This window comes from Zonotrichia albicollis, chromosome Z (genome assembly GCF_047830755.1).
Source record: "Zonotrichia albicollis isolate bZonAlb1 chromosome Z, bZonAlb1.hap1, whole genome shotgun sequence".
Taxonomy (NCBI): domain Eukaryota; kingdom Metazoa; phylum Chordata; class Aves; order Passeriformes; family Passerellidae; genus Zonotrichia; species Zonotrichia albicollis.
The window spans coordinates 19,107,757-19,135,457 of NC_133860.1; the positions used below are offsets into that span (position 1 = coordinate 19,107,757).

The 27,701-nt window shown below is 39.8% G+C and overlaps 1 protein-coding gene across 4 annotated transcripts in view; it reads right to left on the bottom strand.

The window, feature by feature from the left end:
- Positions 1-27,701, bottom strand: part of LIFR (LIF receptor subunit alpha) — a 53,339-nt gene that overhangs the window by 7,443 nt on the left and 18,195 nt on the right. For all 4 annotated transcript variants that reach the window (XM_014268286.3, XM_014268285.3, XM_026794636.2 and 1 more), the window contains exons 2-19: positions 25,628-25,782; positions 24,804-24,924; positions 22,377-22,519; positions 20,805-20,968; positions 19,841-20,015; positions 19,290-19,556; positions 17,047-17,176; positions 15,105-15,268; positions 13,326-13,471; positions 10,882-11,047; positions 10,657-10,727; positions 10,010-10,223; positions 6,580-6,759; positions 4,871-4,972; positions 3,160-3,327; positions 2,353-2,514; positions 1,246-1,339; positions 628-706 (exon numbers count right to left, since the gene is read on the bottom strand). In XM_014268286.3, coding sequence (XP_014123761.1) covers positions 628-706; positions 1,246-1,339; positions 2,353-2,514; positions 3,160-3,327; positions 4,871-4,972; positions 6,580-6,759; positions 10,010-10,223; positions 10,657-10,727; positions 10,882-11,047; positions 13,326-13,471; positions 15,105-15,268; positions 17,047-17,176; positions 19,290-19,556; positions 19,841-20,015; positions 20,805-20,968; positions 22,377-22,519; positions 24,804-24,924; positions 25,628-25,709 — 2,628 coding nt within the window. In that variant the 5' untranslated portion in view covers positions 25,710-25,782. The remainder of the gene's footprint in view (positions 1-627; positions 707-1,245; positions 1,340-2,352; positions 2,515-3,159; positions 3,328-4,870; positions 4,973-6,579; positions 6,760-10,009; positions 10,224-10,656; positions 10,728-10,881; positions 11,048-13,325; positions 13,472-15,104; positions 15,269-17,046; positions 17,177-19,289; positions 19,557-19,840; positions 20,016-20,804; positions 20,969-22,376; positions 22,520-24,803; positions 24,925-25,627; positions 25,783-27,701) is intronic.

A 27,701-nucleotide genomic window follows, 5' to 3' on the forward strand; every position in this document is an offset into this window, starting at 1 on the left:
TCTGGAAAACCTGAAAGCAGCAAGTTGCTGAAATTACAGCAGTTTGGTGGCATGTGGATTGTACTCCATCCCATGGCCACTAGTATGATACATTAAAAAGAAAGAAGTGCTTATAATTTTCTGGATCACATTCCTGTAAATGTTAGAAGTATTTTATGCAAATTAAAGAGACTTGAGGTCTTGCAGCATATTTTTAAGAACTTTCTCCAAATCTTGTCTTTGTACAACCCATTTCTGTAGGCTGTTAAAATACTCTGCCCATCTCAACTAATGTATCTACTGGGATAATGGGATATGGCAGATCTCCATACTTCCTGCTTCTTCTAATTCTTCAACAAAGATGCCTGTGTTACTCTTGTATTCTTATCAGGTACTGACACTTCTCATTAGCTGGAAGAAGAGAAATGCAACAATCCTTTCCTAGCTCAAACATTGCAATTAACTACATTAACAGCAACAAAGCTCTAGATACCACCTGACAAAAGTTACTCAGTAAATTGGCTTGTTTCCCCCTGCCACTGAGTTTTTTCCTACAATTGGAACAGATGAGTCAAAGTTTGCAAAAGAATTCTTTAACTGGTTTTATCTTTTAGAAGCTTAAAATACTAGATTTAAAATAAGGGTTACCTCACAGATGTTCCTCTGAAACTGCAGTGCCTTACTGTTCTCAGGATTTGGGATTTCTGGATAAAATGTTTCTTTAATCCTTTAAAGAGAAAGAATAAACTATTATAAAGATAGCAAGGCCTGAAACAGATTGTGAATACACAAAAGGAGTCAAGACACTTCCCTTTAACTCAGAATACTGAAGACATCTGGTGCAAAGATTTAGTGTGTTAAACTTTCACTGAGTATAATGGAAAAAACAGCAACCCCCTTTTTTTTTTTGAGTTGGGAATTTAATATGCCACATTTACTAAAAGCTGAAGATGATATGCCTATCTTTGTTTGTAGAGGGCACACAAATTACAGTATGTCGCCAGCTTATTTCCATTTGGGAACTGTTTATAAACGGTACTCACTGGAACAGAGGCTCCTGCAAAAGCTTTTTGCATTCCTCCGACCTCTCTCCAGCTCAGTTTCTCCCTCACTTTCCACATGGTATTTTTGCCACCCACCTTTGAGCAAAGCCCACTAACATCTTTGGGTATATAGAGAAAACAGGGAGTAACTAAAATAATGGAAAACCCTAGCACTGAAGCAAACACTTCCAGGAAAAGATGAGAACCCGAGGCAGGCAGTTACCATTCCCTCTTTCGGTAGCAGAAGATGCTGGCCAACACTCCAAGCAGCACCACCACTGCAACGGGGATGAGAATTGCAATGATTAATCCTACAGCTGGGGGATAAGAAAAAGAGGAGGCAGTAAATATATATCCAATATAATCAGTAAGTTTTATGGCTTTTCTAATATTCCCCCAATTAAAAGATCATTCCATTAAACTCAGCTAGTGCAGTGATCTGCAAACAGTGACCTACACCATCACCCTTCCCCTTTGCTGGAATTCACAGATTCAGTGATAACTACAGGAATCAGCAGATATTTCTCTATGTTGAATTAGAGAAGGCTTCATGTGCAGCACAAGACTCATTGATACAGTGATTCTGCTCTTATTAAGCACTTGCATTGCATTTTCATGCTACCTGAACATTGCATTTTCATGCTACCTGAGCTGGCCAAGTTTCTGGTAATGGCTCTTCCAGGCCAACAACTAATTGCATAAACAGCATTGTCTTTTATATGTTTTACAATGCTTCCAGTCCCTGAGCTTTAGCTCCAATAGATCTCCACCGCCTTCTTCCATTGATATTAAATGCTTCAAGCTTGATTTTAATGTTGCACCCCAATGTTTAGTCCTTCATAGGAAACACTTTTTTTCTTATTTTCTAAAGTCCATCTCTTTCTTGTAATTGTCTTTTTGGGTTTACTTCTGTTAAGGGATCAGTAAAACTGAATTCAAAGCAAAGAAGCATCTGTTTTCAACTTTAAAACTGATAAATATTTCCACAATGTCTTTCTTCCCACCATGTATTAGCAGATATTCATAATGGGAAACCCGACAAAAACAACTGGCTGTCTGAGAAAACTAAGCTCAGACTCTACTATATTTAGTAGTAGGTTAGAAGTTATTTTTTATGCATACATTACTATGAACTATGAAGTAGCTATAATAGAAAAGGATCTTTCCCTCGCTCTGAACTGCATTTTTGTATTTATAAATAACCAACTAAATAAAGGTAAAAATTAGACTGCACACCCAAACCTACAGGACCAGAATAAACCAACAAAATAAGCTCAGCTTTATATACATTGTACAGCCCATGTGCTAAAGACAGGGATAATCAACTTACAGTCTTCCTTTGTCACCACATAGAGGCTGTTTGGAGGGCTCAATCCACCAGCAGTGTAGGCTTGTAGTTCCAGCTGGTAACTCGTTTTGCCTTGAAGATCAAGTATTTTCATAGACTTCTTTGTTAAGTCAGTGATATTGTTAACTTTAAGTTCTGGATTCCCTGATTGTTTGGAAGCAGTAAAAAAAGCATAACTTCATAAGAAAGGATTCAAAAAGACAACCTCAGCTTTAGCAAAACTGTCTTGAAGTGAGGAGACGAAACCAGAAGAACAGTCTGTGTAAAGAAAACTGAAATGAAGAACCCTAGCAATGCTGCTTGCTTACACAGCACCAAGCAGCACAGGAGGGCAGTGCTGCTGCTGCTGCAGATTGACTACATCTCCTTACCCTCCTGAGTGTCCTCTTATGAATGCCAGTCAGGCTTCAGTCCTGACAGGACATGCACTGGAAGAATGTTAAATTTATTTAAACCTATTAAATATAGCCTTGTAACCTCCCCACCTCATCTCCCCAGGGTATCTGAGCACAAGACAGCATGACACATTGCCACTTAGTCACTGCATTACTTTATGGCCTCAGTGAGACAAGATTTTCTCCAACTTTTGCTTTATATTAGAAAACAACTGGGCTAATCACACAAAGGCATTTTAAATGCCTTTGTCACATATCAGGAGCAAATTATAACAGTGAGTAATGCAACTGGATTATTATTAAAGCATCTTTTGTATTAAAGTGAACTTAAATTATTAAAAAATAAAAAGGAACGATGTAAGCAAGGAAGTTGCAATCTACACAATTAACTTACCTGATTCTGAAAGTCTAGGCTTTAAAGCATCTTTTTCACCTTTTGCAAAGGAAAGAAGATATCCTTTTAGAAATCCTCGGCATTCTTCAATAGGAATGTCTTCCCACTTTACCAAGATAGAATCTGAAGAAGTTTCTTCAACAATAAAATTTGGTGCAGTTTTTGGAGCTGTCGAGAGAGTTATGAAGGAAAAAAACAGTAAGAAATTACCTTATTACAAAATGCTGAAACCATGTAAGTATTTAAATCAGTTTTATTTTGGAGCTAGCATTTTCCAACCTTTTCCTCAAGACGCCTCACTGTAAAAGTACATGTGAAAGACTTAGTAGGAGTCTACAAAAACACAGCAATATAGGACTAATTGTTAATCATTACTGCAGTATTATACACTAAGCAGTGCTAGAGGAAAAAATTCTCTTCGGTCAGTCGTCTTACAGACCCATTCCCTTCTTTCTGCAACAAAACCCTAAAGATTGTATAAACTTTCAGAGGATAGATGTTAGCTTTTACAGGCTTTAACTCATAGCCTGTCTTAAAACAAAAAAAAAAAAAAACAAACTACACAATTTTACCAGAACCACTCTTAGCAGTTTACACAAGTTATTTTGTATTATATATTATTATTCCAATACCTGAGGCCTACTGAAAGTGTTACAGCAGATAATGTATACAGCCATGTATAATGTCAGGACATTTGGCTTTAAACCACCATGGCTAAACTCATGTTTAAGAATGCATCCATTCTTCTCTTAATGGTTATCTGTCCAAAGGCAAATCTGAAGTTTAGAATGAATCTATGCTCTTGTGCATTTCTCAGTTCCTAATAAGTTTCCTCTGCATGCTCAACGCATTATTAGTCCCTCAAAGTCTTTATATCTTGAAAGCTTCTGTTTGATCTGTTCATAACACACATGGAAAACTCTTCTGGGAAACCTTTCAGAATTTTTGGAGAAATACAAATGGCTGACAATTGAGTTTCTGGTAAAATTGCCTTAACCTCACTTTCAACCTTAGCAATGAAGTAAACAACACCATTTCCAAGGACTCAGATTATGTCAGCAGCTCAGTTTTCTAGGCAAACTATTTTAGCAGAAAACACATTAAACTTCAAAGTGAAATTGGTGCTGTAGTTACAATACAATACAGCTATGGTGTTAAAGGCTAAAGTCATGTCCAAACACCTGGGAACAGAAAGCATTCAGACACTAATGCATCTTCGGCCAGCAAAGCTCAGCACTGGGTCAAACCCCAGTTACCCAGACAGGGCTGGTGTGGGACAGAATACAATTCTCAAAGTGGTTGTGCTCTAGGATCTAGTTTGGATCTATGAAGTGCTTTCATTTCAACACAGAAATGTTATGGATACTTTTTACATTTTTTGAGCTATACTAAATGTGCTCAGAAGTTGGACTTGATGAATCAGAAAAGTTGCCCCTTCTTGTGTAGAAGGGACCACAGCCATGTGGTTCAAATTATGACTGAATTGCTGTGACACTGTGCCACCACACAAGCTGGAGAACACAGGGTTATTGCATACGCTTGGAACTGCAAGTGGCTGGAGAAATGTGTCATAGTTATACACAGAGAACAAACAGAAGTCAGCAGTACTGCATGGAGGTTCTGGTCTCAGCCTCCTACCAACACTGAGCTAAAAAACAGACACAGACTAAGTTCACTTTTCAGAGATCCTGAGTGATAAAAGTGCACTTACGCAGCTCTTTCATATAGCCAGTTATGTTTTTCAGCAATTGATATCCCGTGGATTTGCAGCCATACAGAGAAAAGTTGTATCTCACGCCAGGTTTGAAGAGAGCTGCAAGAGAAAACTGCTGTAAGAATATTTCACTTCAGAAAAACGATGCTTTTAGATTTCACGTGATGCAGATATATAAATACATATTAAAAAATTACGAAGTATAATGGTATAAATACCATTCCTGCTTGTAATTTCTACAAAAGCTATGCCATCAGATGTGGTTTAGAAGCAGTAACCAAATCTAGCTCCCAGAGAAAGCTTAGTACTAAACAGAGAAGATTCAAAACAAGCTACTCAAATTGCATAAATTGCCCTTTCCATGGGGAAACACAAATTGAAGTTACCAGAAATAACCCCCTTCCTTTCCTCCCACAGCAGCCATGTAGATCCTGCCTCTTCAGAAATACAAATGCATTTGGAAATAACCAGGCTTACTGGAGTAACAGTACAAAAGATATGCAGAAAACTCTCAGAAGTGACAGTGAAACAACTTAGCAATGAACTTCAGTCCTGAACTGACTTTAAAAAACACAGATAGTCATCATACTTATGCTTCCCATGTCTTTGGTGGGAGCACAGATATTTGATGCTATAATGTGTAAATAATTTACCACTTTCTGGGATTTTGTCAAGTTGGGGCTGTACACTGCTTTTAAGACTTTTTCTAAACAAGATACCACTGTGAAACTACACAGAAGTCAACTGGTTTTTGCAAGAGTTCAGGTCCAGCCTGAGGGATTCTCCTAGCAGGACTAAGAGCAGAGGTGGATTTGCCAGCTTAAGCCCAGCCCGAGCAGCTGGATAACTCATAAAAGAGTCACATGCTGCAAGAAGCATCCCAGTGAAGAGCTCAGGAGTAAAGCAGTGCATCACAGACACTGTATTGTCTGCTTAAAAAAAAGAAATCTCTAGCTAGCACAAACAGAAACAACACGGACACAGTGTTGTAATTACAGACAGTAAAACACATTGCCCCCATTATTCCAGGTCTCAATCCCCCTCAACTTTCCTATGTACACAGCTCCAAGTTGTTTCCTTCAATGGAGACTTTAATACTAAATTCTTCTAAAAGGCAAATATATATCCTCACAGAAAGCAGAGAAAAACATCCCACATCTTTAATGGGTTCTCTCTTTCCTCTTCTGCTGCTACTAGTCCCACCACAGCTGAATTTCATTTCCCTGATCTGCCCACCAGCATCTAGAGACCTGGAATGTGCCCTGTTCCAGGAAATTTCAATAGTTGACAGCAAGCCAACACATGGAGGTCACACTTAAAAAAATTTGCCTCATGTAAAAACAATGGATTAGTCTTCTCCCATCCTGAGCAGCACTGTTTATGCTTGGAATCCAAATAAAACCCCTAACCCTAGATTAACCATTATGCATTAGGCTGAGTTAGGAAATTTTGGCGTACAGCTAGAAGAGGTAATTTCAAAACAGTTAATAAACACAGGATAATAAAAGTTAAATCAAGACTGATATTTGGATTTGGCAAGAATGTGTAAGAAATTAAAATAAACACAGTACCAAGAAGAAATTCATTTATTTACAGAAGTACACAGGAATCAAACAATCTGCAACCTATAGCTTCATGCTGCTCTCATTCCACTTGCTGCTCAGGGTCTCAACCAGAAAGACTCACAAGAAAGTATTCTGACTTACCAGATTTTATCACTGCATTTGTTGCATTTGAAGGAAACTTCTGCCAGTCCACACTACAGGGTTCAGACCCAGATGAATGACACCATTTTACTATGTAGCCACACGTCATGTTGGGGTAAGAATCCCAAGAAATATTAATTCCATTGCCCATTGCCACAGCCTGATCTGTTGTGACATTGTCTGCAACAAAGATGACACAAAAATCCATCAAAGAGCAGACACTTATCTAAAGCCCAAGATGAAAGAAAGCCTTCCAGCCATAGCACAATGGCTTTATAAACGACAGTCATTTCTAGGGGCAGTCATTTCTAGGAACGAGAGGCATGAGTGAACTCAGAATTCGAAGCAGTACATTCAGCTGAGCTTTCTGGAGTGCTCACAATCAGACATAGCCTCCAGCAAATCCCTCAGCCAGCCTTAAGTGCAATGAAGAGAAATGCAGCAGCTCAGTACTGGCTTAAAAAGCACTTTTTCAAGGTAAGGATTTACAGCAGATGTCAGGTTCAAATATGAATTGACACCAATCTGGCAGGAGCCTCCAGCTATAAATTCCTGCTGTCATTTCATCAAATGGTTTGCTTTGTGTTTCTTTCAAAGTGTCTTGCTGTCACCTGCCCAACCACAGACAACCATTTTTCATGAAGAATCAACAGCAATAATCATGTCCCTGGTGAACTTTGTGGAGGCTTCAGTCTACCAAGGGTAAATTATACAAGAAAGAAAAAAAAAAAAAGCTTTGCCTATAGTCTGTTTTTCTTGTTTCTGATTTTCAAAGATCTAGCTGCCCTTGTGAAGTGATCAGATCTGGGAACAGCTTCTGATTCCTGCAGCTGCCTTCCATGGCTGTCCATCACACGGGACCCCGCAGAGCTAAGGGATGGTTTCCAAAGGCCACCACAAAAGGGGTGGCCCCATAACAGATCTGCAAAAACAATCTCAGGGTTTTAGTTTTCCTTTTTCAGTGTTCTCATTTATGCTCCCCATTGAGTCTATTATTTCATTTTATTAAAGCCATAAACTAGGGAAGGCTGAAGGGCAAGGACAGTTTTCAAGAATTAGTGCTATGAAAACTTTACTCTCACAGATGTGCTGCAAATGTCAAAGGACTGTCTATTTCTAAATAATCTTAGCACGCAGTTAAGTGTATAATTGTTTTGTAGCTTGCTCATGGCAAGAAAAAGACATATGAATATTAAAAGCAAATCAACTCCACAAGGGCCTTGATAATTTCCCCAGAAAAACTACTATGCATCCAGTGAAACTATATTTCTGTAATGCTGGAAAAGATCATATTTCTAATTAGCAGACTTTAATTTTTCTATTTACAGAAAAGAGTTTTTTACTGGCAGTAATCACATGCTGTCTAAAAAACATTTAAATACACCACACTCCACCTTATTTTCTGAGCTAGATGACTAGAAATTCACCATGGGCAGTACTGCTCATTTTGGTGTATTTACAGCTGCAACCTAGACTAGAAGAACAAATAACTACTAGCACTAGAACACTACTGTGTTAGGGGAGCCTGGATCAGTCTCAACTCTCTACAGAGCACTGTTCAAAGACAGTGACAAATTAATTATGGCAGTGTATCCTTTGTTTGTGTTTTCAGTTTTCATAAACTCCAGCTTCAGACCCTCTGCTCTCTTATTGACATTAAAAGCACTTACAGACTGCACACAGGAAGCAGCCAGAAAAGATGTCTGGGCAAAAATGTCATCCAGTTCTTTGAATGAGTCATCTTGTATGGCTCCAGTCAGTGACTCAATTCCTATACCAACTCGGGAGCAAATCTTTAATGAGTACAAGTTGGGTAGCACCAAAGGGAGCCTCAGACATCTAAGAGAAAGCTATAAATGAATGCAAAGCTCTAGCTGCCATCAGCTCTACCACACCACAAACCTATTATAGACCTCTTTGACTTCCAGATCCTGACTCTTTCTCTGCTGAAGGAGAGCTATAAAAGCATTTAAAATCAACTGTCCCATACAGTTACTTTTCCTTCCAATGGGCAGACTAAGAATATACTACCAGGTATTAGCATCAGTGCTGTGCTCAGTTCTGGGCTCCTCAGGACAATTAGAGACATGGAATTCCTGGCATGGGTCCAGTCCAGTCCAACAAAGATGCTTAAGGGAGTGGAGCATCTCTCTTACCAGGGCAGGCTGAGGGAGCTGAGCCTGTTCAGCCTCAACAAGAGCCGGGAGGGGACCTCATCAGCGTCTGTCAAAGCATGCAGGGAGGGGACAAAGGAGGAACCAGGCTCTGATTGGTAGTGCAATAAGCAATACGACAGAAACTGATGCACAGGATCACAAACATGAGGAAGAACTTTCCTGCGCAGTGACCAGGCACTGAAACAGATTGCCCAGAGAGGTTGTGGAGTCTGCCTTATTGGAGATACCCAAGCACCATACGGACACAATCCCGCGCCCTGTGCTCTGAGATGGCCCTGCTTGGGTGAGGAGGTTGGAGTGTGGGCCCTTCCAACCTGACCTACTCTGTTTCTTTGTTTTGGAGGAGCACAAGGAACATTGTATTTCACATGGTTTTGCTTTACACAGAAACAAACTTGTTTTGTATCTCACTGTGAATCAGCCAGAACACATTTCCTCCTGTAAGAGATGGCCAAGTCTTAACAGAACCTGAGTTGCCAGAGAACCAACTGTGACACCTGTTTCCCAGGTGGGCAAGGAGAAGCAGACCCATGAATGCTCCTGGCAAACAAGTGGAGACAGGGCCTTGCTGAGTGAATCTCCTCTCCCTGCCGAGCATCAGCCAGATATGGAGCTAAAGGTCTGGTGTGCAGGGAAGCGTGGGCTCGCAATAACTGCTCTGCAATATTATCTACTCTGCAAGCTCAGTGTTAAGAGCAGAAAACCATTATCAGGCTCAGCTATTTCTGTTTACAAAGCCCTCAGCAAGAGCAGCAGTGTTTTAATTGGGAAGCTAAAGCCCTACCTCCTTTTCAAATACTGGCTTTCCTAGCACAAGGATGCCAACACTTTACCAATCAGCCCAATTAATATTCTCCTACAGAGCTCTCAGGCATTGAACTGACAATTCTCGCCTTAAAAAGTCACACAGCACCTCCAAAACTTCTGAATCTCTTTAGCATGTAACACCTCTCAGTGTCTCAACAAGAACTACACAGGAATACACTGAGCTCCCTAAATATCAGGGATCCACACCAATGCTTTTGAAAAGCGCAAATAGCTGTAAAGACTGCACCTTATCATCTTTATTTTATGTAAAGAGCACAATTAATTGGTGAGACACTACTCCAAAAGCAAAGCATTTGTCCCCCCACCCAGCAGATTTGTGTGGGGAAATAAATGCAAACAAACAAAGCATTATTTTTCAATAAACAAACTCTCCTAGATATTCCCCAAGCTTTGAAGGTGTTTAATTCTCAGCTGGGAGCACTCACCACTTGGAAGTTCCACGCTTGTTATCCTTGAAGGGGGAGATGAGCCCGCATGGTTTCTGGCTACAACACTAATTACACAGTCACTTTTTCCAAGTTTTATCTCAGTACTGTTTGAGGGTTCAGAGACTACTTTATGCTCCAGTAGTCTCTCTAGCAGGTGGCAGGACACTTCATGAGACACTATTTTTCCATTGGTTTCAGAAAGGGATAAGGGCTATGAACAGACAAAGAGTGCATTAAAACCAAAATGCAATATACAGAAGATGACATAGGATAATATGAATTTACTGTTCCTGATCTAGTCTGATGACTGTGTAAGATTATAGGGCAAAAAAGTAACTCATATGTAATTTGAGAATTAACATGTAAATTCCTAAGATTTAATTTTCAACTCAGATGCATTAAACATTTAATTCTTCATGCGAAATGCTTCTCAAAGCAATATTTTAATTCTAAAACTTTAATAACATTCTTATGTGGGGAATAATATTTGTCTCAATAGATGGTTCTACAAAAAGTTAAGAAAATCTGGTTTATTGACTATAAACTTTACTAATTTATAAACGTCTATATATATTTATAAATGCACAAAAGTAAATAGAACACATAAAATATTACGCAATGTAACTTTACAAAAAGCTATCTACCTTCCAGAAGACTATTACACTTTCACCAGAAGGACTTCTCTCTCTCCAGATATCCGGTCCTCTTGTAGGAGCTAAATAAAAAAATAAGAGTGGTAGTACTTTTCCCCAGTAGCACAGCAGACAATTTACCATCTATTGAAAAGCTAGGTTTTTTTAGATGACCAATTTTAAAATACGCATCTTCCCAAGTTCAACATTTTACCATCAAGAGTGAGAGGAACTTACGGGCTTCTGATGTGGTCTGCTCCACCGCCCTGCTCCAGTCACTCCACCTCCAGAAGTGGTCAGCGGCCGAGCAGCGCACCCGGAGCTGGTATTTGGTGTCAGGGCGCAATGCATTCAGCTGAGCTGTGTAAGTTGAAGATTTCCGCCCAGGCACGGAGACATTGTGCTGTTCAAAATTTACAGAAATTGACATGATACCTGTATTTTTTTTCTCCTAAATTACACAGCTAGTCAACACCTAAAAAAGGCGAGGGTTTTTGTCCCCCAAAAATACTGACAGTACAGCTGCAGTCAAGCCCTATGAAGAAAATAGTGGGAATAAAATGCAGTCACTGTGAACAAAAACTTCAGAGATCCACCAAAACAAAGTCCCATACAGTAATTGAAGCATACAGTAATGTGCAAAAAGGAGCAGCAACATGGACCATTCTTCACCTCTGCACACAGCAGCAGGTGGTTGTTACCCATCTATCCCGTTCAGTCCCCCTCTCTCCCATTTGCATCAAAACTGCTCACACGGGGCAGGCCAGAATTCTGGTGTTCAGAACCCACACTCCCACTGAACACACGCACATCTTGTGGGGACAAAGGCCTTTTTCCTGTCAGACATGCACAGAAGTTCACTAAAGACAGTCTGCTTGAGCAGGATGTTCATCATGCAGTCTGCTGCCTTCATTTTTCCTTCAGAAGACATTATCCAGGTCCTACCCGGGCAATCTCAGTTCACAGTTCTTATGACAGGACTAGTCTCTCCTATTATTCTTAAAGTAGTGTGAGTCTAGAGAGCCATTTCAATTTCACAATTAAAGAAATCCTAAGCCCAGGAATATTTTTTACTGATTCTAATTATAACACATGTGCATTGCAGCTGCCAAAAACTGGACTCCAAGTGACTTTAAGATGCAACTAATTTTGCATTTCTAAAGCCAAATGACAACTTGAAAAATAATAGAAAATCCAAATAACAACTTGAAAAATACTAGAAAAGCCAACAATCTCTCATGCAGATGGAAATGCTTCTGAAAACATCCTCAAAACGCCATGTAAAAGCCCATAGCAATTTCACAGCTACTTTTGTGACAGGGATCTCCTGGAGTTTTTTTATTAAGCAAGCAGCAACCATATAACAAAGCTATAAAAGCTTTTGCCAAGCTGTTTGCTGCATACAAAATATTCGTGGGTGAGGGCTCTGATACAGGTGAAGGGAATCAAACTGCCGTGGAAGTGTAAGTCCTGACCCTTTTCCACTATCCCAGATGATTGATACAGTAGCAGAATTCACAAATGAGTCCAGGCCCCAGATTTTGAGCTGCATATTACAAAAATATCTGAGTTTCTTTTGTAGTACCTAATCTCTGGTATTACTTAACCCATGTTATTAGAGACAAAATATAAAAGCTAAAGGCTTCTGCACTTATTAAGTGCTCTGAAAGTATTTAAAAAATAATCTTTTTTATAAGAGTGTGCACTCTCTTATTTTGGAGGCATGTACATAATGATTATCTTCAGTCTTAGCTGCATCATTTCAGTGCCTTGATTTATGATATTCAAGGATATGCTCAACAGCTGTGCCCAGCTGGCAACTAAGTGCAGAGGATGACAGAATACTGCTAAAAATCAAACTAGCATTGCAAAAAGAAGCCTCTGAGGTTAATGTGCTCAAATTAAAAATTCAGGCTCTGTGCACCAAGACCTACCTGAGAATTCACTATGTGCCTACTTGAAATGGTCAGAGGTAAGTACACACAAAGAAACTGGGGGTAAATCCCAGGCCAGCTGAAAATGCACTTCTCATTACGCTTCTCCAGTGAGACAGGTAACCCCACACTAACTTCATGCTGCAGAAGTTACTCCACGTAAACTGGGGTTTACCTACTCACACATCCCATGGGACAATCTTTCCCTGCCCTGCCTCTGCATCACTGACATAAGAGCAGGTTCAGCAGCTGCCTATTGTGGCCACATGCATGTCAACTGCTGGCAGCAAACAAACAAATTGTTCTCTGAGGGGAAAAAATACAGCTGCAGCCTTCAAGACCTGAAACAGCCAGTGTGGGTCAGTCTTCAGGGCAGTAACGCATCCTGGAACAAGAGTGTGTTAATACAGCTTGCACCAGGAAGGACAAAGCCCATGGACTGTTACCTAAAAGATCAGCGTAAAGCACTATGCACCCCTTTCAAGTACCAAATAACATGGTGCATAATTTGGCTTTTCTCTAGTGTTCAAAACAAAAAAAAGCCCCAAGCAACCAAAACAGGCAATAACAGAGAGGACCAGGAATTTTTCTTACTTTAGTAAATGACTTCTAGTCATTACTATGTTAATGACTTAATAAGACCATCAGAATGAAGCTCTTAGTGAGAAATAAATTTGAAATGTGATTAGCTCAGTGAAAAAGTTTAGCATTTGTTCAAAAAAATTATCTTTTCAAGGCAATGCTTACCAGTTTTCTCTCAGAGTGACTACTGCTTATTTCAATTTGACACAGAAGCCTGGTCTCAGCAAAGCTGCCATTTATAAACCAACGCAGTTGGATGCTTGTAGAGTTGTTCCCAGTAATAGTTAACTTTTCTGGGGCTTTCGGATGAACTTAAAAAATAAAGAGAAAAACCTTCAGTTACAAGAAAAAACCCCAACTACTATAGTTCAGAAAAATCTTATTTTAGAAGATCAGAGAGAATCAGAAGGATAAGTGTTTCAATCAGCAACTGGGAAAACTGGTGCTGGGAAAGCACCTGCAAGTACTCTCATTCCTGATATCTTCTCAGCTATCAAATATGGAAACAGATTTACTTAAGACTGAGTGTACTGCACACATGATAAGGAGTTGAGATACAGAAAAACATTTTTCCTCCTAACTGATTTTATCAAAAGAGTGAACCACCAGCTATTTCAGATGATCACAGGTGACAGATGACATTAACTGAACTCTGCTCAACTTCTGTGAACTTTTTCAATCAGTACTTAAAATCTGCTGACCAGGAAAAAGGAGGATTCCTAAATGACCCCACCCCAAAATTCCCTTCATAGAATCTTTCAGTAATATTCAGCACTAACATTCACAGCTATCAGAGTAAGAAAAAGTATCTACTATTCGATTTGGTCCAAATATCTGTGCTTTGGGAATTAACTGGACAGTGCAGGAAAGAAAGAAAAAGAAACAAATAGGAAACAGCAACATATCACCTGGGTTTGAAACAGCCCAGTTAATGATTAACAGAAAAAAATGATGCTTTTTTCAACTCTGTCCATTTACTCTGACAATTCTAATCTCAGGCTAGTTGAACTGGGACCTGGACAATGAAAAATGTACTATCCTCATATTTAATTCAGTTTTTTGGGGAGCAGCAGAATACTGTAATCAATAGGAATCCCTGAAATCTCAGCTGGGACTGTGGAGGAGAAAAGGGTGGTGAAGGCAGTGCTACAGAGATGGTCATCTTCCTTTCCTTTTTTAAACTAAAGGTCTAAATGAGAGAAGTTACTTCTTTCTCCAAACCCTGACAGATGATCATGGCTCTCACCAATAGAACACAATAGTCCTGATATTACCTTCTCTCTTTCCATGTTATTTTTTTTTATGCTCCAAATCCTGCTGCTGTAAAACTGTGTAATATTTTGTGTCCTATTACCGGACACTGAAATACAGAAATAATTTACATACAGGTTCGTAAACTTGCACCTAAATTTTAATTGTTGATGGGTAATGGAATGTGAAACAAAACATCAACTTGCTGTTTTTGAGCACAGAGAAGCTGTGGATGCTTCATCCCTGGAAGTGCTCAAGGCAAGGCTGGAGAGGGCCCTGAGCAACCTGATCCAGTGAGTGGCATCCCTGCCCATGGCAGGACGTGGGGCCATGGACATGGGAGTGTGTGTGCTGTGCTGGAACTAAATGATTCTTAAGGTCCCTTCCAACCCCAGCCACTCTGGGATTCCATGATAAACACCAGCTGTCTAATTATTAGATCACATATTAGAATTTATCACGCAGCAGTCTGTCCAACACAGCAGCACTGCTGTTGGATCTCTCTGTACAGCTCATCTTTGCCTCATGACAAACTCTGAGTTGTTTTCAAGTTCAAATTATTGAATATGGTAATAATCTAGTGACAATTAAGGACAATAATGAAAAGTATACTATGTCAGGGTTCTTCAAACCCAAAACTAATGAATAGCATGTAGGAAACATACTTTTCCTTTTGTAAGTCATAAGTCTTACCTCTTTGAGTTATATTGACCAAAAGAGATGACTGTGCTTGCCCAATAGGATTGGAGACACCTAATATGAAATCATAGGTTTTCTGATCAGGCAGTACTGGAAAGCCACAAACATGGTCTCTGTTAACTTCATTGACTTCGCATGAAACATTTTTACCAGATGTTCTACAAAGTAAAGAGAGGAGGGAAAACCTTAGTTTTTGAGTAAGTTAATTCCTAGCAACAATCACAAGTCTAGACTGAAAACATGGTACAGAACAATGGGTTCAGTTCACATGGCTTACAGAATGATTTGATTGCAGAGGCATATCTAACCCCACAACGCAGGTTAAAGTGGCATCAGTCATGACTTGCCCTGTTCTCACGTGAAACTCTCCTCTTACACTAGCATAACATTTCCATTCTCACTTCTCAAAAGCCTGGAAAACAGGTAGGTCCTGTAAAACCACCTTACAAGTCACAGCTAAGATTCTGATTGAATGTATCTTTATTCAGATCAGCATACATTTGCATTTAAAAAATTTTCTTAATTGCTTTGTGAACTAGTGAGATACACATTGTCTTTCTATAAGCCCTGTTAAATATGAAGTCAGGTTTGTTACCTAGTATACAACCACTACTCCCAGCAGTCTTTTAATAAAAAGCAGGAGAGGCAGTCTGTTAACAGACATGAACAGTGGTGCATCTTCAGAGATAAAATCTAAATTGTGTATCAGTACATATGTACATATATCTGTTTTAATTATAATCTGTGTAAGCCTCTCATTCAGTAGCACAAGTTTAACTAACATCTTCTTCATTCAGGCATTTTTACTGTGTTCTAGCTGAGCTCTGAGCTTCCTCCACACTATGCTCTATAGTTCAGCATGGGGTGACGATAAGGATGAGAGTATTTATCCTGAAATGCATCATATTAATCTCACAAATTTGGGCTGAGCAAAACAAGACTGGACAACGTTATTACTTATAAGATGAATATGGGCAGTCAGTGACTGAGGCTCCTTTCCTGTGAATATCTGCCCTGTTTTGTCCACCTCTTTGCACCCTGCCCAGTGGCTTTTTTAGCACTGGCACTCTAGACGACATCTGTGACTGTAACTCAAACCTCATTGCCTCCAGCGTGCTTCTAAGCCACCATGAGACTCCATTTCTCATCATTTTGTGTGACTCAGGCCTCTCCTGGCTTCTTTCCCTGACTGCTCCTTTGGAATGACACAAGAGCCTCCTCTCACCATGGGAATTTATTTAACTCCTCACTAACTTCTAATCACAACCACCAAGGAAGTGGTTGCACTTTCCAAGTGCTATTCCAACATTTCTTCTTTTTTAAGGCTTTACATGGCCTGGCCTTAAAGACTATGTAGTGGGACACTGGTTGATTCCTTCCTGTGGGTGAAACCAGTGTTATTTGTCCTTTTCAATGTTTTAACATTTACTCTGCTGGCTCTAATTCTTAACAGCAGGAGAACAGATGGAGGCTAACTACTATTTTCCCTAGTGGCATTTGGGAAATGCCCCACGACCTGTCTTATAATTATTTCTCAGTGAACTTCTGCCATCCTGCTTACCAGAAGCTCAGTAAATGTCTGAAATTATCTGAACCAGGTTTCATACAAAATAAATTAAAAATTAGTGATTGCCTCCTACTATCCCCTTGTATTTTCATACTGGTTTTGACTACATGTTGGCAGCAGCCTGATACAGCAAGCCCTTTATCTGATTGTGGGTTCATAATGGTATAAACCTTAGGGAAAGTTATTCTTAATTCCCACTAGAATTTTGCAGAGCTAGACCAAGGTTTTCCAAATCTAGTTTAGGTACAGCTTGCTGAAACTCTTGGAAAGTATTTTAGGCTCTAAATAGGTATGGTGCAGTAAGTCCCAGGCAGCAATGGAGATATTCCAGTTGTATCCTTTTACTTCTTGTAGTGCTGATTATTTTACCTTTCAAATAAATTGTACTTTGTTCTTCGTTCTCCATATAGTCCACTGGGCCTGCCTGGTTTCCAGGTGCATTTTATTATCAGAAAGTTGGGTGTTTCACAGCTGAGGTTTTGGGGAATATCAGGAGCATCTGCAGCAGGAAAGGAAACCAAAACAGTTAGCTGATGTTTTGCCATACTAGTATGACATTTGGGTTACCGGCTTCCTGAAAGCATTGCTCTTTTGTTTTGCTGGGTCTAGATTGAGTGCTTCAAAAATACATGGCAATAGATACACCCCAACCACAGAAGTAATATGCTTTTAAAAAATTACAATAAAATAGATGGATAATTATCAGCCCCATCTGACTAACACTTGACTCTAGAATTCTAAGTGGGTGGGTAATCTGGCAAATCTCATGCAAACATGTTCACAAGCTCCAGGCTCTGACCTGGAAGTGTTTCACTGAAACTCTGCCAAGAGTTTTCTGAAATTCTGAGCATCAGTTCAGCTGCTGAGCAATGCAGGAATGCTGCCGGCTGTGCGTCATATTTTCTAACATGCCAGCCCCACCACTGCTTTGAATTCTCCAAACAAGTCGTGTCAAGAAAATAGTCCCTTTAGCATGAATTCCAAACTGAATTTGAAAATCAAAGCAAGCCCTGAATGGCTCATCCTCTTCACCATGGCTTTGGAAGTGTCCATCTTTTCCTTTTAAGTCTTTTTTTTGTGTACATACTAGAGCAGTGTTGAGTGCCTTGCTGGAAAAGATGGGGAGTGCTCCCAACAGACCATGCAAACATGAGACTAGGCAGAGCACTTATTTCAGGTCTTGTGCACTTGAGGTGTATGAAACTGGAAAAGCATATGCCAAAGGTAGAGCAACAATATCCACATAGAGATATATCCCCTTCTCTCTGCCCTAGAGAAGGGGAGTTAACACACAGTGTTAATTAACAACAGCGGCAGACTTATTTCAGATTATGAGCAGTGAGCCAGAAAAGAACGCCTGTTTTGCTAGACCTAGGCTTAACCAAAGTGTTGTGTATGCATATTTACTTCCTTCACCTTTTCTTCCCCTCATCAGCAAGAGGACCAGAACAAGACCTCTCCCCACTAAGCAGGTACTACAAAAAGAAACACTGATAAGAAACAGACTTGGCATCCCATCTGTTAAAAAAAAAACTGAAGTAAAATCCTATGGGATTGTCACAGCTTTCATTCTTTATCTCTTTACCTGCAAGATTTTCCCACAAAAGCAAATTCTCACAAACAATGTAAAAATGGTATATCACTGAGAAGTAATAAAAGGCTGAATTATGTTTTACATTTCCTAGTGAACCCTTAACAGATCAAGATCAATGACAGGATGCACAGGCTGGAGATTGGAACACATTTTCAAAATTATTCCAGTTTCTCCTGTCCTTTTCCTCAACACCAAGGACCTTAAGCTCAAAGTCAGGCATTTGTAATAGGGAATGCGATTCTAATGAGCAGCTATTGGAAGATGACAACTCTCAAATTCCTTGTGAGGAAAAAACATAAAAAGCTTTAAAGTGACCAATTATGGGGGAAGAAGAATGGGGTACGTGAAGTCATTTTTTTAATAGGTATCTGTTTCTGAACATATGTCTGAGCCTTGCATGACTACACAGAGAAGATACAGAGTGAGCCAGTATCTTTAAAGAAAACACTAAAAGGATGGTTTAGAAGAATGCTCAGGAATTACTGCTTAGTATCCTTTGCTGCAATTAGCTCCCAAGGAGCTTCTGCCCTGGATGAGCATCTGTTGTTGCTGCAAGTTTAACTGTTGTCTTCAATTGACTGATTGGTAAATGAATGCTAGCTAGCACTTACAGTTCTTGCTCTCACTCTCACCTAGTCATGGACTATACTAGAACAGATGTAAACCTAAATTGATATATACTGCTGGAGACAGGGGTTGAATATTCATATGGCAATAAAGTACTTGGCATTCCAGATCATGAAAAAGTACCTTAGAACAATGAGAGAAGCACTGGGGCAGGTTCTAAAGAGGGCTTACATGGGTACCTTCTCATCCTTTTAGACTTGGCATCTCCCCCATGAGCAAGCCTTTCCACAGTGAAATCAAACAAGTACAATCCCCAGTTCAACTTCAAAACCAAACTTCAAAACTTTTTTCCCCAGGAGGGAAAACCCACAATAGTATTTTTTTCCTAGCAGAGCCTTAAGAGTCTCAAAATGATTTTGATTTTCCTAAGGTTAGTAATCATGATACATACATCCTACAAACACGACACTTCCTTCAAACCCATGTTCGAGTCTGCACACTACATTTGTTCCGCTGGCATTTGAAACACTGGCATTTAGCACTCTGATGGCATGGCTTCGACGGCTCAGTTGCGTCATTGTATAGGATTTTGATCCGTAAGTCATATTTTTTATGTGCTCATCTTCTTCATGGACACAACAAAACACCAAATCTGAACCTACTGCCACCACACGGTCCAGAGGAAACACTCCACTTCCACCAGGCTCGGTATCTTTTCCTAGCAGAGAAGGAAGAAAACAAACAAGAAACCTCACATGAACAATTTGCTGTAAACACAGTGATGATCAGCTAAAATGTGACTGAGGAGCACTCCAATGCATACAAATAAATATTTGCTAGGTTTCATTAACTAGCGATTACACTATTTCCCTAATCATAACAGTCTCAAAGGCAGCAGCCCATGCTCCTCCTAATGCTAACCACCTAATGCTCTTCCTCTGACCTTGGCTTAATTCTTATAAAGAAATAAAAGTCCATGTGGTTGCAAGGGAACAAACATACCAGGGATCACTTTTGCCGGGCTCCAGGCACTCCAATCCTTGGGGCCAACAAACTGTGTTGCATTAATGTAACAGCGAATCTTCACATAGTGTGATGTGCACTCCAAAGGCACATCTGATGTCCAGCTCCAAGAAAGAATGGCATCTTCATGAGTCAGTTTTGAGTAGTAAGTAACCTGCAAAGGTTTTGCACCAAGAAATCAACCAAGACAGAGCTTATGAACGCCTGTTAATAATGACATATAATCTCCAAAGTGTCAATAGAATGGCATTAGGTGAAGCAAATCATAAAATCCTCCTTGATTATTGGAGTGTTCTACCTAACTTTTATGACTTTACCTGGACAAAAGTCTTAGTGGCTAAACAGCCTAACTGCTAGGCAGACTGTCAGCCAGAAATACCAGAGGGCAGACATTTGAGGGAGACCAAGAGGATTCCCAAGCATTTAAAGAGGTATACTGCACCCCGGGAATCTCATAGGCAGCTAAATGTTTCACCTTCTCCAAAACAAAACTCTTCTAATATTAGTCCCAGGCTGTACATTTCATCTTTTGTCCACTATTAAAATTGATAGCACAGAGCTACAAACTGGCCTGGAAGAACTCTGGTTACAAAAAAAGAAAATAGCAAGCTGAGCATTCAGAGATGACCAAGACTGGAGACACTGTTGGAGATACAGAGACAGTGATGTAAAGTATCTGCCAAATTCATAAGTAAGTTCTAATTCCAAAGTCCCTGTACCAGAAAAAAAAAATTGCTGTGACTAAGTACCAACAGTACAGTAGCCAGGTTTCCCATAACTGTGAAATTTAACAAGAAGTTACCTGCCAGAAGCATAATTACACTCAGGTCCTGCAAACCTCTACTATCTTCATCATTCCCAGTTTTGTTCAAGTGACATCTCAGAACATTACAAAAGGCAAAAACTGTACATATATTTTTCATAAGAGAAGAAAGGGACTTACTTGTGTGACTACTTCCATAGCTTCTTTTCGGAGTATCTGAATCTGCCAAAGGGCATCCAGTCCATATGGGAAGACTGATCCATTATCACTCCACTTCAGATTCAATGTGGAAGTTGGAAAGTCAGGCATTAAACTAAGAATGTGTGGAGTGACAGGAACAAAGGCTTGAAACAGAGGCAGGGGAGAAGAAAAAGTCATTTTCAGGTCATTAGTCAGCAGCACCAGCCCTACAGGTGTTTAACAGCCACATCCCTGTGCTCTGAACTGGCTAGTAGCCATAAACATGTAACTCAACCTCTGTAATTAGAACAAGGCTCTGTGGCTACTTGAGCATGAGAGTTCTCAGGAAAGCATAGGTGCTGATGAATCATCAGGTAGCATTTTCTTTTAATACCTCAGCATGTAGATGGGGAAGTAACTGATTGTGAATATGACTCTTTGCAATGAATAGCAGGGATGATATCCCATCTTTCTCAACTTTCCTTCAATACCATAGTGATAAAGGAAATATGGTGGCAGTGTTTGAAGTGTGCATGAGAACACTTCTAGGGAGAATGGTGGGGAAAAAATCCTCAAAAGAAGATGTATGTTTTGCAGACCAGTAGGGAAGTGGGAACTTGCAACAAAAAGTGAGAGTGACAAGGAAGGAGACCAGAAGCACAGGATAGAAGAAGCTCCAATGAGGTTCTGAAGATCACAGGGAAAGTGATTTTAAGCTACAAGAAGCATTAAGGACATGAGATCCTGACAGGGACAGGACAGGGAGAATAAACAGAAGCATCTCTTCTAAAAATGTGTTGTGGTGAAGCAAGAGGTTGAGAAACAGGGAAGAATCTTGGTAATACAAGGGTTATAGCAGTTTATCTGGCATAGTGCAAGCTAAAACATTTTAAAAATATATGTGATACATCCAGCTTTAGTCCTGACCAAGGATCCGAGAGCCTGCAAAGTGTTCAGCACAATCAATACATTGCCCACAATAACCTGTGATGAACTGAGAGACTTATCACAAATATTTTTGAATTGCATTTTGTATAAGTTCTTGAGCTGCTCTTGACTGAAAACAGAACCATGGATAAGAAGTGTTACTGACATCAGAATTTGACTACACTGAAGGAGTAAGCAGGCAAACCAAAGGTAAAAACTAGACCAAGCATGGCAGATTGCATCATTGTCATCTTCTGTTTACAACTTCCTTCTTTGCCTGGAAGGAAGCAGGAAAAAGTCTCATTTACTTATGTAGGTAGTTTAGGAATTTGTTTACAAATGCTTCTTAATTTATAACTAGGACTAAAAAGGGAAAAGAGTGAGGGATGCAACATTCTTGTATTTTGTTTTCCTGTCACATTCTGCCCTTGATTTTTTTTATGCTATGAACTATGGGTAAGAGGAGTATTTTTTCTTTTGAAGGGTTAGAGAACACAATCTATAAAAATATATGGAAGCTTTTCATAGAGTCAGTATATCAACATTCTACATACAGGAACGCTGCCAAAGAAACCTGCAAGCATCTGAAAAGTTGTTAAACATAGTATAAAGGCCTTAGGTACACACATATGACCTGATACTTACAGATGTCTTTCTGGTGAATTACAAATTCTCTGGCAGCAAAAGCAGTTCCAGAGCTTTTGATTGTCACTGTGATGGAGCTCTCTGGGATTGGAATTTCAACCCTCCTCTCCTTAGTTTTGAAACAGACTTGAGGGGTAAGGTCACTAAAAGGACAAACAGGATTAAGCAGTTATTTCAGCTGATAGAAAACTAAGGCAAGTTAAGTCCTGTTCTTGCACACTAATAAAATACAAATTCTCTGTAATAAATAGAAAACTCCATATTGAGTTTGTGAAGGACTTGCTTGGGCTTTGATTAGTATCAGATTAATGGCATTCCCTCATCTTTCAAGTCACTTTTATCATAGTGGTAGGTTGTGCAATGGCTGCATAATGCAACCAACTAGCTGTTAAGAGAACACTTCAAAGTGAAGACCTTGCTTTTTAACCAAAATCATAGAATCACAGAATTGCTAAGGTTGCAAAAAACCTTTAAGGTCATCAAATGCAACTGTTAACCTAGCACAACCACCATGTTCACCATTCAACCATGTTCTTAAGTACCATATCCACATGCTTTTTAACACTTGCAGGAATGCCAACTCCACCAACTCTTTGGGCACTCTGTTCCAATGCTTTGCAACCTTTTTGTGAAAAAATTTTCTTAACATCTAATTACACTTGAGGCCAACAAAATACATGTTTCTGAAACCTAGTCACCATGAATCAACATTTCGAAATAAGAAAAACAAAAAAACCCAAACCAAACCTAATAGCATCGCCCCCTCCCTTTGTGTCTCCTGACTCACTCTCCCTCCATTTCTTCACAACCCATATGCCCTCACATGGATTGAAAGAGAAGGATTACTCCCCACGTCCACATCTTAGAACAGATCTTTAGCTCCCTTCTGCTGCTCAGCTGACAGGGAAAGAGCAGAGAGCATGGCAGAGGATTCCTAAGATCCCAGGTGAAAATGTAGCCCCTGCTTAATGTTTGTGCAGTGCTCAGTACAATGTGATCTGGCTTTTGTCTTGAAGATGTAGATATATACAGGAAACAATAATGGATGGGTCAAGTCCCTTTGCTCATTATCACTGATATGCAACTAGAAAGGCAGAAAGTTTGGAAAAATCCAGACCTTCCTCTTGGGGGAATGACGGCAGGAAGGAAAGCAGAGAGAACAATGCCAGACTTCCTGCTGAGGGACTGTTACTCACTTATGAACTGGAACAGGACCCTGGAGCTCCCATCAGCTGGAGTCAAGAGCTTGGGTTGAACTCTTAAGATTCACACCAGATTCTGGGCTAGCAAAGGCCAGCTGAGATTTGAGTGCTCAGAAAGGCTGTTCCTCTTCAGTACTGAGATATTATTAGAGGATGTTTGGGCAACTGAAAAACAAAACCTCTTTCCCTCAGGGATGTCTGCAAGCTCATCTCAGACTTTCTGCTTCAGAGACCCCAGCCTGTCCTGCTTTGCTAAGGAGAAACAGCAGCAGCTACATCACTGTTCCTGTTCAGAGGGCAGTACCTCATGAACTCTGCACTCCTGAACTCTGGCCACAGAGTCATATATATGGTGTTTTTAAAATAGGAATGATAGCTGGCAATGCAGCAGGAATAATGAGACACAGAAAATCAAGCATGTAGGTGGACTAAGTGCAGCCAAGCCCTGGGACCCCAAGGAAAAGTCTGGGCTGCCTGCAGAATTTGCAGGAAAACAAAAAGACAGTACAAATATCTGGATTGGGGGCAGGATCAAGATGCAGAATGGATTTGAACTCATCCCTAGCACATGATAAGTATTTGGCAGATCCACAGCATGGGGAATTGAACATGTAGTTCTCATTAGTGAAAAAACACACAGAAGATTTAAGTTTTTTTAACTTTTCTCAAAATTTTCAACTTGCAGTCACTTCAGAAAAGCTGTTTCAATTGTGAAATAATTTTTATGTTTCCTCTAATACAGCTTAAAATTTATAAAGGTTCTAAGACAGTTGCTGAGAGATTGTTCATGTTTTTCCACACAAAATCCATGTGAATCTCAACACTTGTGTCATATATTCTACTGCTTTGGCCCACAACATCAGAATTCACTGCTTCCAACTCTCATTTCCTTTTGGACTGAACCTGTTTTGAAGCTATCTCTCAGGAAAACTCTGAGCAAGGGATAGGCAGACACACAGAGAAGTCTGAGTAAATAAGAGCATCTTCCAGTCCTTTGAAAACAGCAAGCAGATTTTGGCAGGCAAATTATTAGCATGGAACAGTTTTGCCAGAAACCCTGCCATTGACTGAGTTAACAGGGCCTAGGGGAAGCACCACCCAAGGAAAACTGGTGGGGAGATGCTGGGAAACAACAGCATCATACTTTCCATGGGCAGTGACTGAGGAAAAACTGTACCTTCATCACAATTTGGTATTTTTTAACCAGGTATGTGGAGGGACTTACTTGGTAGTGTAGCAAAAGTCAGTTTGTCCATGTCTTCCTCTAGAAGAGACATCCCAAGTACAGAGCATTTTATGTAAGTTGTGCGTTACACATTTCAAATTCTGGGGGTCCCCTGGAGAGCCTGAAATAATATAAAAAATACAGTAAAAAACTTCAGGTCAAAAATGAGCAACTGTAAAACAACTGCTATTTTTCACATCTGTAGCCATTCTCCTTAAATTTTTATTGCATGCATGTCTGGCCAGTATTTTAAAACTATTGAATGATTTGTGTGCCTGATTAGACAGCCACCGACTCACAGACTTGTAGAGGTACCCGAGATCTGGATTTAAACTCATGTATAACAGAGGCAGCTGCCTCTTTCCACAATACTCGTTCCTTGCCTAGCCTAATAAGCAGGCTTTGGGCCAATGGCAAAACCACAAGCTTTGATTTTAACATAATGAGTTTTTTGCTCTCCTCCATGTTATACATGGAGGACAATTAATGACAGAAGGACAGTTAATGAATATGTGTGAAATGGCTGAAGAGAGCCAATATATACAGCAAAAAGGTTTCAATGCAGACATTTACACCAATGCACATGCAGATTATCAGTGGTTACTATGGAGAATTTAATACCCAGTTTTGCACTGGTTTCCAAGATGCTGCTGGGTGCTGGTGGAAAGCAGAGACCAGGCCTGGCACTGCCTCCATCCTGGGATGGTGCGGGGCCACAGAGGTGACAGGTTTTGAACACACATATAGTAGGAAAGCAATGCAATTACAAGGTACAGAAGCTACAGAGAAAAAGGAGTTAGTGAATTACATTGCAATAAACTTACCTATCTCTTGGCCGTACACTAAGCTTCTTAAAAATAAAATAGCTAGTGCTAAAAGGCAGCGGAGGCTTGAGTTCTTCCACATTCTTCTACTGTTTGTTTTAAGAATAGCAGCTTTAAGCAGGAGTAAATGTCATCTTCCAACAAGCTGGTCAGTTCTAAAATTAAATACAGAAATAAATTAAAAAAAAAAAAAAAGACCAAAGTTTTAAATTCTGGACCTGGTATGCCACAAATACCACTTTTTGTTCCATACACTTTTCTTCTTCAGTAATGCTCCCAGGCATAGCAACTCCTTTTCCTTCATCTGGCAAACAAACCTCTTCTCTGTTACAACAACTCCCTGATTCATGCATTTTCTGTAAGACATTTCCTCAAGAATCATAGACATATAAAACTCTGCAGGTCATAGGTACTCTTCAGGACTATCTAATATTAGGACAGAACAGACATGGCAGAGTATTCTCCTAGGATAAGGCTCTTCATCTTAGATGAAATGCCAGATCTACAAAGATATTGTATACTGTGAATGGGAATGTCCTGTCCACCATCTGTTTTCTTCTTTCCTCTGCTCAATTTTCAAAAAGCTGTGATTCAAAGCTATGGGATACCCAAGATACTGCCGAACCATATCTGATCACCCGAGATCACTGGTTCAATCCAGTGTTAACTAATAACCCCTGGAGGAAAAATAATGGAGAAAAAAAAGTGAGCCATTTCTTTATCAAAAAATAATTCTTGTTGTAACTACTGGCCTTAGCGTAAAAACTTATCTGGAATATTATGTTTAGTGTGTTCATAGAAGATTTAACAAGCTTCTTGTTTTAAAAAGAGAAGGTCAGCTGTTCAGCAGGACCCCAGTAAATTCAGTTTAATCACACATCATCCACTGTCAGATTTTGTTCTCAAAAGGGAAAAACTGCAGGGAAACCTATCTAGAAGCTCAGTCAATACCTGGTGCATGGTTTCCCTGCTACCTGAAGTCTGTGAAGGCATAAGCACCCTTCCAGAGACCATGTAGCCAGAGGTCTTCTCAGCAACAAACAGCAGGAGTTGGGTGATTTTCATGTTAGAATATGACCAAGCCTACCTGTCCTACAGAGAAGCTTTGTTCCCATTTTGTCCAGGATCCTACTTTGAAAGGCTCCTGACCTTGACTCAGAAATATCTTCCAAAGCCAGGTAAACATCATTAGAATAACAAATTTTGTGTAAAAGTCTCTGTAATTTTAAAAGAAACCCCTTTACACTGAAGTTCCCTGCACCACCAGGTCTGTGCTCCCTCATCCCCTGTATTTTTATGAATTAGGTTTTTCATTTGTTTGGGTTTTTTTTTAAGGAATCTTCCCTTAGGGGACAGTTGGAAATGTGTGAAATGCCCTGTGTGAGGAGAAACACAGCAGCACTATGCCAAATAATCCAGAGCTGCTCACAAGAGGCCATTTCTCTTGGTCTGCAATAACCAGGTTGAGGGAAAGGTCTAGGCAGCACAAGAGATGAGAGAAATGCTATGGTCAAGAGCACTGTTACATATGGAGGGGCACCCATAAAGCTTAGTAATTATTTTAATTTCAGCATGTTCTCAAATAATTTGAAAACCTCACAAAACAAATACTAATTTAAGATATACTGCCACCACAGAGTATATATTTTCATATATTCCAAATTTGTAATATCCATGCTGTGCAGCTTGTTAAAAGCTGTGCAGATCTGCTGTGCAGATCAGGAGCAGAGGTTGACAAATCCAGGAAAAGATGAATCAAGAACCAACCAGCACAGAAAATATATTTATCTCTGTGCCAAATTCTCCCTCTGCATTCTGGTGTATCTCAGAGTACTCATATTGTATTTCTCTAAGTTACTCTTGAAAATACATAATGTTCTCTCCAGGTTTAAACATTGCTCACAAACCTCCAACTTTGTAAAAAGAGTGAATATCACTCAGACAGGCCTGGAAGTTACATGAATAAAATGACTGATTTCTATTTCAGTCTGTGAAGTATATGTAAATTTTATCTTTTTCTGAGGACTTCTTAAAAGGTTATTTCCAGTTTGCAGAAAAGTCCACACCCAGAATT